We start from the raw sequence: 11,145 nt of genomic DNA, 5'->3' as shown, positions 1-11,145 counted from the left end.
TTTTATTGATACAGTTACTTTGATAGAACTTCAGTAATAATAAATTAATAATCTTTTGAATTGTAATTGCATAGATACATATAGTTACTATAGATACATACATACATACATATATATATATATATATATATATATATATATATATATATATATATATATATATACACACATATATATATATATATATATATATATATATATATATATATATATATATATATATATATATATATATATATCTTAAAATTGTCAGGAACTAAATAAAATTACTGACTCTAATCGTGTACATGTTCACATCTCACGTATTCTTCTACTTTTTACATTCATTCTTATTAGATCAATATGAATATCATACGAATAAATATTCTTCTTCTTGCGCTTTATATAAGTAATAAAAAATACAAGATAATACAAATCATATGATATCGTATTTACAAAATTCAATAGACTGAGTGCAGACTATTATCAACTGAGAATTGTCTTAATTTATTTCACTCAACGTACAGATAAAATATAAAGAAAATATAAAAATTTATTTGTCGTACCGTTGAACATTAAGCTCTCCATTTGGGATTCTACGAAGTTTCTTCCTTTTCAAGATTTTCACAGCTCTTCGACAAAGGGTCTCTGAGTCCAACACTTCTTTCACCTTTCCGTAACTACCTTCACCAAGTACATCACCCATAACATATTTACCGATAAATTTACATTTTTTCTTTTTTTCTTCGTATATAATTTGATCTGAATCCACCCTATGGAAGAACATGTTGATCTCATCCAAATCATAGTTTGGATCATCGTTGATCCACGTGACTGGTTCGATATCCCGAAATATTTCATTATTAATTTCTTCTTCGTCTGGGTCACATATTGTGATCCTATTGTCCATTTTTCACAATGCTAATTGGACTAAAGTTACTGAAAACCACGCAACTTTAACCTAAAACACAACCGGCACCACCATTGTTGTGAATTACAGCTGTATGCTCCACCACGGCTTGTGATAATAAAGGACACGATCGTCATCCCAGTTCCGGAACGGCACGTATTACTGACTGTACTAGCGCTCAAATTTGAAATATCTCTTACATCTGAAAATATATACACACATCTATTGAAAATTTATACAAATTTTTTTTAGTTTGATAGATATAGATATAGATGTTCCGTTTCTTTTTTTTCAGTTTAAAACTAAAGTCTTGGAAATTTTAAAAAATTTTTATTTCAATAACAGCTTGAGTTGGATTAAAAATATCAACTTGGGTTTAAAAATACATATATCTGTATGTCAGATACGATGTTTATTAATTCTTGTTGTATTTTTATAAATAAATCATATATATATATATATATATATGCATACACACCCACACAAGCGTAAATAATAAAATATCTTTTTAACTGTTTTGGTTTACGTTTATATATAATAATATATGTATATATTTTTATAAGAATCAGATAACTAACATCTTAGAATTTTATATGTATAAAAAACTTTTTATTATTTTTTTATTTTATGTAAGAATTAAAAATATGTTTATATAGATGAAATAAATTGATCAATTATAATGTATTATATTACTAATCAGGTACTGTTAATTTACAAATTATGAAATATATTTCTCAAGACATACAGTATAAACACAATATAATAAAGTATAATAAAAATACAATAGAAAAAGTTTCATAGTATAAACAATACAGAACAATAAAAACAGATCATTCAATTTGTTTTTTGTATGAGAAGTTTCATTCACTAATAAATAATATTTATAAAATTTTATTGGAAAGTGATAACTTATTCAAAATATCTTTTAATGTTATTTTATACAACTTTGCAGCTTATTACTTTACCTTTAAATTTATACAAATACATTATAATAATATGATATGCTCTTTCTACAATTATGTACAGTACATAAAAGTATATCTCTTGATTATTATTGAAATAGGTGCCTGAACTGACAAACTTTGCAGTTGTCACTTCATGATTTTACATAAAAATCATGGACTATATTATATCTTTTAATGAGAGGGATATTTTATATTACACATAATGAAAAAAACAGATGTACTTTTTTAATGATATTTTGTCAATGATGATGACCAGTCGTAATTAATGCAGGTAAAAAAGAGCCTAATACTAAAACTAGTATTTCTTTAACTTTTAATCCAGAAGAAGATGCTGGTACATTTTCAGCAATTGGTAGATGTGTATAGTTGCTACTATTTCTTGTCATTAATTCTGGTAAAACATGAACAGTTGCAACATATAGGAATGTACCTGCGCTGAATAACATAGCCACTCCGGTTGCATTAACATTACTAAGTGTTTCTTTCCCTTCCTAAAAAGATGTATATATCAATTTCACATTAGTGTTTAAAAAGATATTTAATTCTAAAACAATTTACCTTTCCAATACCAAAATATGTTACAAGAGCAAGACAAGGTGCTGCTAAAGAAAATACTAAAAGATGTCTACCAATTTTTTTCCTATCTACTCCTTCATGTAGTAAAAATGATACAAGACCAAATGCAGCAGGTGCCTGTAAAAAATAGCTTATTTATTCATTAAATATTTATTACATATGTTCTTAACATTTCTATCTTTAGATATGGAATGCTATTTAGTCTATTTTGTTTACCTTATGTAACATTATTGCTAAGAAAACAATTAATTCTACATCAGCTTGAGATGTAGTTGCAGCAGCTCCTAGTGCCACTCCATCAGCTGCTGCATGAACTACAAGACCCAAAGTGGCAGTAACACTCCTTTCTCTTACTCCACTTCTTCTAGCTGAACATTGATCAACCAATAGCATAAATACGAAACCAAGTATTAAACTAATACCTATTAAGGAGTGAGGATCACCTAAAAATGAAAATGAAGGATATTAAGTTTTACATCTTTTTACATAACAACAAAAAGATTTTATCAAGTATTTTAATTGTTTGTATATATATTTTTTCACTCAAGAAAAACTAAAATATGAAAAATATTTTGAATCGTTAATACAAATGTATGTATAAAATAAATGAAAAAATCATATGTTTGCCAAATATAATAAACTACCTTACTACAAACGTTTTTTGTGATATACTAACTGTGAACTTCTTGATCATTATTGCTTCCACCAGTAAACAATGCTCTTATACCTTCAGGTATAATCACAGCAAGCGCGGTGCCTACAAGAAGTCCAGCACCAAGTATCGAAACCAGTTGTAATTTATCCTAGAAAGATTAAAGGTTCATGATGTTCATGATCATGGAGGTCTTTGTAGAATCTGTAATCAGTAGTTTAAGTATATGACAATCATAGAAAATGATAGATAAAAAAATTGTTCTTTTCATCTATCGTCAAATGAAAAGGACATTACCTCGGATAAATTCATGACTAATGGTAAGGATCCAGCTATGCAGGAACCCACTAACATTACCAGTGAAAGCATCCATAATACTGTACTTTCTTCCATTTTTTAAAGATATATTTTTTGAATAAACGAAAGATATTTATTTCATCGAATTAATAATTTCGCATTGCTATTTAATATTAAACGAGTCAAACAATTTAATTATTTTTTCTAGAGCATTCTAACTAAAATACCATTTTTAACGGCGTTTAACAATCTGTTTTCGTCTACGTAGCAGTTTCGCGGTGAATACTGTGAGTATAGCAACGACATAGAAGAGGAGATGTTAGATGCATTGAAACATGTCATAATGAAAAGTTTTCATTGAGAATTCACTTCGTTGAAGATAATGTTAATGCTTAACATTATTTTCATAATGTAGCGAAATGAATCGATCAATGATAAATCTATTAATTTATTTAAAACAAGTTAATTTTTTATATTTCATGTATCACACAAAGACGTTTCACTTGTATATAAATTAAAGATAACGTGCTCGGTGTTTTGCGATCTTAAGGAAAAAAAGGATCAACGAACAGATCTATATACATCAATTTTCATGGATATTATTTATTTGCATAGATGGCGTGTAAAGATTTATCTCGTGACTATGTAAAAAAGATAAACAAACAACCCTTGCAATCATTAACCAAAGATTAATGGATCTCCTTCTTGAACGTTTTATTTGCTTTATTCTGTAATTTGTCTCATATGAAACACCGTTCGAAACATCTTTCTATCACAATTGATAATAACAGTTGATTGCTTTTGATTTTTTAATTTGAATTATTCTACTAGATGGCAGAGATGTCGATTAACCGTGGCACCTCTAGCGGAAATATTAATGTACTAAACAGTAAGTGATTGGTAACGAGTTGAGTGAGAGCGATCAAAAAATGGCATCCGCGACGACGTCGCACAATGAGGTTTCACAGGAATTTTCTGTCAACAAACTTATTCGTGTCGGCTATTACGAATTGGAAAAAACTATTGGCAAGGGAAATTTTGCCGTTGTTAAAATGGCCACCCACGTTGTAACTAAATCGAAGGTAAGTTCATTGTTAACGCATTTTTCTCACAAACATGTACACCCGTCATTTTGTCGTTATATCTTTGGATAACGGCATGGACATGTAAATCATGTCGTATTATACGCGTTATAAAAGTTCTCTCTTTGATAATGATTTGTCATAACGCGAGAAGAACTAACAATTTCATAGAATGTTTCGCAAACCGATGTTACCAACAGATACTATCGCATCGATTGAAATATGTTCGTTGGATGTTTTTTTCAAATCATTATTAATGATAATAGATTGGATATCATTGCAAAATGAAAATAAAAATACCATCAATTGACGTTCGTGTAGAAATTTATTGATTCAATATATATCTTCCGTGTAGTATTTTTTTTTTAATTTATTTGCATTTATTTTGTTTCTTTTTTATATGTTTTTTTTCTATTTTTATGTAATAATTAAATCAAATATTGTAATGCTACAGTTTAGTGTATCTGATATAGTGCAATTAATTTTTATAATAAAATTCGAATTGCATGAAAAAAATACATCTCTTCTTTTTTTTCATAATCTTTTATATGTTTTAAAAAATTTGTAAATATTTTAATAAATAACATATATTATTATTATTATTGCTTTAAATTTATAAGATAACAAAATATTGAACTGACTGAAACGCGTGATATTATTTGTTTATAATCCAATACTAATTTAATCACATACATTTCTTAAGAATTATAAATGCACTTTTGTTTATAGGTTGCTATTAAAATAATAGATAAAACAAAATTAAATGAAGAAAATTTAGCAAAAATTTTTCGTGAAGTACATATAATGAAACGATTAAGGCATCCACATATTATAAGATTATACCAAGTAATGGAAACAGAGAAGATGATATATTTAGTTACTGAGTATGCTCCTGGAGGAGAAATATTTGATCATCTTGTAAGGAATGGAAGAATGCCAGAACCAGAAGCAAGAAGAATTTTTCGTCAAATTGTTCTTGCTGTTCGTTATCTTCATCAACAAAGAGTTGTTCATCGAGATCTTAAGGTCTAAATACACAAAAATGTATTTTTTAAATATTTGGAAAATTTATGAGGAACTTGAAAACATGAAAGAAAATCATAGTACTTGTGTATTAAATAATGATATTTGTTTTAGGCTGAGAATTTACTACTTGATGCAGACAATAATATAAAACTTGCAGACTTTGGATTTAGTAATGAATATACTCCAGGTGTTCCACTTAGCACTTGGTGTGGGTCCCCACCATATGCTGCTCCAGAAATTTTTGAAGGAAAACACTATGATGGCCCAAGGGCTGATGTATGGGTATGTCATATTATTATGAAAATATACTGAAATAAAAGATTTCTAATTAAACTGTTATTGAAATATTTTATCTATAATTATAGAGCCTAGGTGTTGTTTTGTATGTGTTGGTCTGTGGTGCATTACCATTTGATGGGCCCACAATGCAATTATTACGTTCTGTAGTAATCTCAGGGAAATTCAGAATACCATTTTTTATGTCTGCAGGTAAATGTACAAGTTTTTATATAATTCTAACATATTGTACCACATTATATGTTTTACTAATATATCAATTTTTTATAGAATGTGAGAAATTGATTAGACATATGTTGGTAGTAGAACCAGAACGACGTTTAAGTATCTCACAAATTTTAGCACACTCTTGGATGGGTGGAGATGGTGTAACAGAACCTGAACCAGGAGGGTAATATATAAATACTAATAAATTGCGTATTTGGATTATAATAAGAGAGGACTATACCTCTTTCAACATATGTTTTTAGGTGCAGTCCTGAAAATGTGCCACCACAATTAAATCAAGTAGTGATAGAAAATATGTTAAGATTACCAGGACTTAGTCCAGAAACGTTATTAAAAGCAGTCCAAGGGAATGCTTTCGATCATGTATCAGCAATATATAATCTTCTTGTTGACCGATTAGAACCAACAATGCCTAGTTTACCCAGTATTCAAAGTATACCAGGAGATTATGCTCCTGATGGAGCACATCAGTTAGAAAAGGTAGATATTAAATTTTTTCTGCAATACATATACACATATATATAGTACATACTTGAAAATTACATTCTTTTTATTTCCTGTTTAAAAGTTTGGTGATACGGAAGCAGAAACGGAAGAAAGAAGTGGAATGCAACTTACTCCTGGCACACCTTATCACACAACAAGAAGACATACAGTTGGACCTGGTGATACAGCTCATCAACCACCAACATCATATCCTTATAACTATAATCACAATTCAGGCGATCCGGCATTACGTCTTCTTCCTATACTACAGTATAATAATACTGATCCTCAAGTATTACCTCATACAAATTTACCATTAAACCTTCCTTTAGTTCAACATCAACCTCCTCAAAACTTTCAAATCAAAGATCAACATTTATTAAAACCTCCGCCTGTGATGGGAGCAAGTAAGTAATATATGCTATAAATTATTTTAACAAATCATTTCGTTTTTTAATAAACATTTAATTATAGCGGGGAGTTTTGGAAGAAGAGCTTCAGACGGTGGAGCTAATCTTCACGTTTTCTATCAACAACATGGTAGTAATTCTGGTGGCACTGACGATGGTGGATGGAGTCAACCTGGCAGTAGAGAACATTTACAACCTGTAAGAAAAATAAATATTAAAATAAAAACTGAAATATTTGTTAAAAAGTTAATATATTCTATAATTAATATATTCACATTCCATTTAGATACAAAGTGGAAGTCCAACTCTAGTACCATGTGCTCAGTCATTAAATGTGGGAGTTAATACTGGAAATAATGATGCGAACGGTAGTAATACTGGAAGTGGAAGTGGAGGTAGCGATAGAAGAAGACGAAGCGGTGTTACTGCCGTCATGCAAAGACCAGGTACTGTGGATTATGATTTTCTGGTATTTATATACACATCATCAATGCACTTTATTATATGTTCTATATCACTTCAACAAAAGTTTATTATGATTTGCTACATCAATTAGTTTAAAAGCTTGCTATATTTTTTCGTTTCTAAACTGTGAGTATTATTATGCCTTGTGAGTATTATTATATCTTTGCTTTTGGAATATTTGCATATTGATGTTTTTTTTTTATTTTAAGAGTTGTATACTGCATGATAAATATTCTTATCTGAGAAAATTTTATAATGTTACTATAAATACTATAATTATCATATTGTAATTATTTATTACTATATATATATATATATATATATTACATGCTATTTGTAAATATATTTGGATAATAATTTTATTTCAAGTTTACATATCATTTTATTTAAACAACATATGCACTTTATTTGCCATATATTTCTTTATAGTGTTTCATTTGATTTTATTTTTGATTTTGCATGGTTTTTTTGTGTCCACTGCACTACCATGCCTCGTTGGTTGGTAATATGCATGTAGTTATAAATCCGGAAATGGTAATGGAGGTGGAAGCTAGGATGAATAGAGCTTACCTCCCATCACGGCTATTACCAACACATCTTAGAGGATCTACACTTCCACATCATAGGAAGACTTCATTGTATCATACTAGCACTGGTAATTTTTGTGTGGTTTTTTGCATTTTGTATAAATAGAAAAACGGATAATTATAGTACATTATGTTGTTAACACAATTATGTGCTTATTTATTTTATATTATTTGTACAAGTGTGTGATTTATATAATTACAATAATTAAATGATACATTATCTTATTTTATTTTTGGTATTTGTTTTTAGTAGGCAATAGAGACTCGTATAAGGAACCAAGTACTCACGTCTCTACAGAAAGATATTCTCCCGTTCGGAGAGCATCTGAAGGTTCAGGCCCACCTGGCCCTGGAATTCAAGCACTTCAGCAAGAATATCAACAATTGCAAAGGTTAGCATCACCATCGCACAGTCCTGCGAGTATTCCTGGATCCCCTGTACATGAAAGAAGTGTAGCAGCAATCACACAAGGTATTTTTAATTTTCTAATATTTTACATACAATAGAAAAATTTAAAAATTATATAATTCATTTTGATGTTAGGTTTAAGTGGATTGACTACAGCAGCAGTGCAGGGCAGCATAGTTCATGGTACTCCAACACAACCACCAGCAACACCATTAGATTTAAGTCCACTGAGACATCATAGATCACCAGCTACAACACCAGTTAGTTATTCACCTAGTAACAGTCCAGCTTTAGATATGATTCAAGAAGAACATCCTGTGGAAATACCACGAGTAAATAACTTTCAAGTATTGATTAAATAATTTTATTATTATTTGTCAAGTTGCTGCTTAATTATAATTTTTTATGTTGAGAATTATTTTATTATAATAAGCAATTATTTGTTCTAGGTACCACCTCAAATATCTGTAACAGATCTTGGGGGACAAGTAACACTAATTAGTTGTTCACCTTCACCATCTCCATCGCCTGATTCGCTCGAAGATACGTTACCTCATTATAGTCCTCTTCCTAGTTTTATCATCTCTGAACCCTGTGATCCATTGAGACCCAGTATCACACGCGGTATCGGTAGGCCACTCAATACGTCAATACCTACAGAAGTTGAAGTTACATTATCTGATGAATCAAGTAGGTTGAATTCAGAAGCTATATTAGGCCGTGTGAAACAAATTATAGATGCAAGAGCCCCTCCAAAGGGATTTGTCTTCTCTAGAGAAGAAGTGAAAGGTGGTGGGCTTAGTTTAGAATACCCAGGTGGTGTTCAAATTGAACTTAGAGTATGTGAATCAGAAGAGAAGGAAGTAAAAGGCATTAAGATGCGAAGAATTAGTGGGGACCAATTACAGTACAGTCAACTTTGTCAGCAGCTGATCTCGTGTATTACTGTTTGACGACAACCAGCATGTAATATAATGTTTTTCTTATATATTACGTTACATTCCTGGTGCCACACACACCACTCATTACAGTATTGCACATGCATGCTGCATACGTACGAGCGGTACTTTAAGCATACCATTCTTTATATTGATACATTCATATATGTAACATTCAGTGTGCTTCGTTTTTCAATATTCTTTTTTTCTTTTTTGTTTTTTGAATCTAAAAAAAGAGGAAATTTTAACTTGTGCATAATATGAGGTGAGAACAGAAACGTTACAATAATTTTTTGAAGTCTTATTATTAAAAGTTTAGAAGATATACATGCTTTTACGCAAGCAAGACGATGTTTTGCTACTTTTAAACAATCTAAGTATTAACAAACGTGGACGTTTTTCATAAAACTTTAATCGTTAATGTACATCACACATCATTCCTTTTTGTAGAATATTTGTCTTCATGTTAGAAGTTTATAGCTAGTAAATTCATATTTTACTGTTCAACTCATCATCAGGTGCCCTTTTTAGCTTAGGAAAAAGAAAAGTGTCTTTTGTACCGAATTAGATGGCAAAATATAAGCATTTTCATGATATATATGTCTTTCTAATATGATAGAGATGTTTTATATGGAATTTACTATACTTAATCAATTGCCATTGCAAACAGTTTTAATTTCATAATCTATATCCATGTTTGTAAATATTTGTTTTTAAATACTGCAATTTTTTCTTTTACGTTATTGGACTTAGAAGAATTGCCTTCTTGTTTCTGGTACAAATGTCTTCTTGTTTCTGGTCTCTGTTGGATAATTTAATTTTAATAACTAGAGACATATATATAATCTTTTGTATAGTGCAAATACATTGTGGTTTGTAGTTCGAAAACTACACAGACTGAGTTATGATTGTATATCTTTCTTTTTTTAATTGGTTAATTCTTGTTGCAATTTTTAATGGTATAATTACGGACTATTGGTTTTTAAGGAACTATGAAGTGTCAGAATAGAGGAAGTGTACTTTCCAGTTGCACTTATACAGCATTTAATTATTGTCATTTAAAAAGGAAAGTATGCAACCTAACTCTCCTTGTGTAACCAAAGAGTTAAGTTGCTTTCATAGTATGGAAGGTACATCTTTTATTCGTATTTTAAAAACACAAGGAAGATATAAATACCTATAATAATTTCTAGGTAATGTTAAATAAAGTTCTAATTAAACTAGCACATTTTTTATCATTATGTTGCAATGATTAGATAAAAGACATTATATTAGTGTCATGTATGTGAGAAATAAGAGATTTAATTCAGTTAATGTAAACAAAATATTTTTCTAAATTCATTTATTGTGAACTAAACAAAAGATAATGTGCAAAGATATTTTCTGTCTATAGTGCAAAGTACAATGTTTTTTTTATAGAATACGATTTGTATATTCTAATTTATTTTGTTATATTAAATGTATGTATCTTACTGGTAAAAAAATACTTCAATAATCTAACACATTTATTATTTCAATAGGTTTCAGTACTAATGTTTAATTTTAGTATTTTTCAAATTTGGAACAAATATTTTATGATAAATATAATATGTATAATTCGACGAATAATTTATATATGTACAAGTTTATGTTGTGTATTTTAAATTACGAAACATTGTACTTCATGTCAATTTAATTTTTATTTGAATATTCCGCTTTAAATTACGAATTGGTTTATATTTATTAAATAATACTTTTATGTTTCTGTAAATAATGAAATTTAATGTAAATATATGATATATACTATTTAGAGATTTCTAAAGTATACATTATACAGGCTATTCTATTTGAGATAACTA

At 29.1% G+C, this 11,145-nt stretch overlaps 2 protein-coding genes across 4 annotated transcripts; one reads left to right on the top strand and one right to left on the bottom strand.

Moving 5' to 3' along the window:
* Window positions 1-1,794: 1,794 nt before the first annotated feature.
* On the bottom strand, window positions 1,795-3,682 carry LOC122531384 (zinc transporter ZIP9). 2 transcript variants are annotated; one of them, XM_043659249.1, is made up of 5 exons: window positions 3,380-3,682; window positions 3,107-3,286; window positions 2,647-2,873; window positions 2,413-2,547; window positions 1,795-2,345 (listed from the first exon to the last, which is right to left on the bottom strand). In XM_043659249.1, exons 3-5 carry the CDS (start codon window positions 2,821-2,823, stop codon window positions 2,094-2,096), a joined length of 564 nt encoding a protein of 187 aa, XP_043515184.1. In that variant the 5' UTR covers window positions 2,824-2,873; window positions 3,107-3,286; window positions 3,380-3,682; the 3' UTR covers window positions 1,795-2,093. The 2 variants fall into 2 exon arrangements, with proteins under 2 accessions (XP_043515184.1, XP_043515183.1); XM_043659248.1 differs by having other exon boundaries at window positions 3,107-3,233.
* A 578-nt stretch (window positions 3,683-4,260) lies between these two features.
* Window positions 4,261-10,774, top strand: LOC122531372 (serine/threonine-protein kinase SIK3-like). Of its 2 annotated transcripts, XM_043659227.1 has the most exons (13): window positions 4,261-4,461; window positions 5,191-5,487; window positions 5,599-5,769; window positions 5,853-5,976; window positions 6,055-6,175; window positions 6,255-6,492; window positions 6,581-6,905; window positions 6,973-7,106; window positions 7,195-7,354; window positions 7,891-8,028; window positions 8,211-8,432; window positions 8,505-8,701; window positions 8,819-10,773. In XM_043659227.1, the coding sequence occupies exons 1-13, from the start codon at window positions 4,309-4,311 to the stop codon at window positions 9,320-9,322; spliced, it is 2,784 nt and encodes a 927-aa protein (XP_043515162.1). In that variant the 5' UTR covers window positions 4,261-4,308; the 3' UTR covers window positions 9,323-10,773. The 2 variants fall into 2 exon arrangements, with proteins under 2 accessions (XP_043515162.1, XP_043515163.1); XM_043659228.1 differs by lacking the exon at window positions 7,891-8,028 and having other exon boundaries at window positions 8,819-10,774.
* Window positions 10,775-11,145: the final 371 nt, after the last annotated feature.

Source organism: Frieseomelitta varia, unplaced genomic scaffold (assembly GCF_011392965.1).
Source record: "Frieseomelitta varia isolate USP_RPSP 00005682 unplaced genomic scaffold, Fvar_1.2 scaffold_396, whole genome shotgun sequence".
Classification (NCBI taxonomy): Eukaryota; Metazoa; Arthropoda; class Insecta; order Hymenoptera; family Apidae; genus Frieseomelitta; species Frieseomelitta varia.
The sequence above is the reverse complement of the archived record's forward strand: the minus strand, read 5'-3'. Positions and strand labels throughout refer to the sequence as shown.

Coding starts and splice junctions, on each gene's coding strand:
- LOC122531384 (XM_043659248.1), bottom strand. CDS start 3,475: ATGGAAGAAAGTACAGTATTATGGATGCTTTCACTGGTAATGTTAGTG. Junction 3,234..3,379: donor TAGTCATGAATTTATCCGAG/GTAATGTCCTTT, acceptor TAATCTTTCTAG/GATAAATTACAACTGGTTTC. Junction 2,548..2,646: donor TAGCAATAATGTTACATAAG/GTAAACAAAATA, acceptor TATTTTTTACAG/GCACCTGCTGCATTTGGTCT.
- LOC122531372 (XM_043659227.1), top strand. CDS start 4,309: ATGGCATCCGCGACGACGTCGCACAATGAGGTTTCACAGGAATTTTCT. Junction 5,488..5,598: donor TTGTTCATCGAGATCTTAAG/GTCTAAATACAC, acceptor TATTTGTTTTAG/GCTGAGAATTTACTACTTGA. Junction 8,029..8,210: donor ATTGTATCATACTAGCACTG/GTAATTTTTGTG, acceptor ATTTGTTTTTAG/TAGGCAATAGAGACTCGTAT.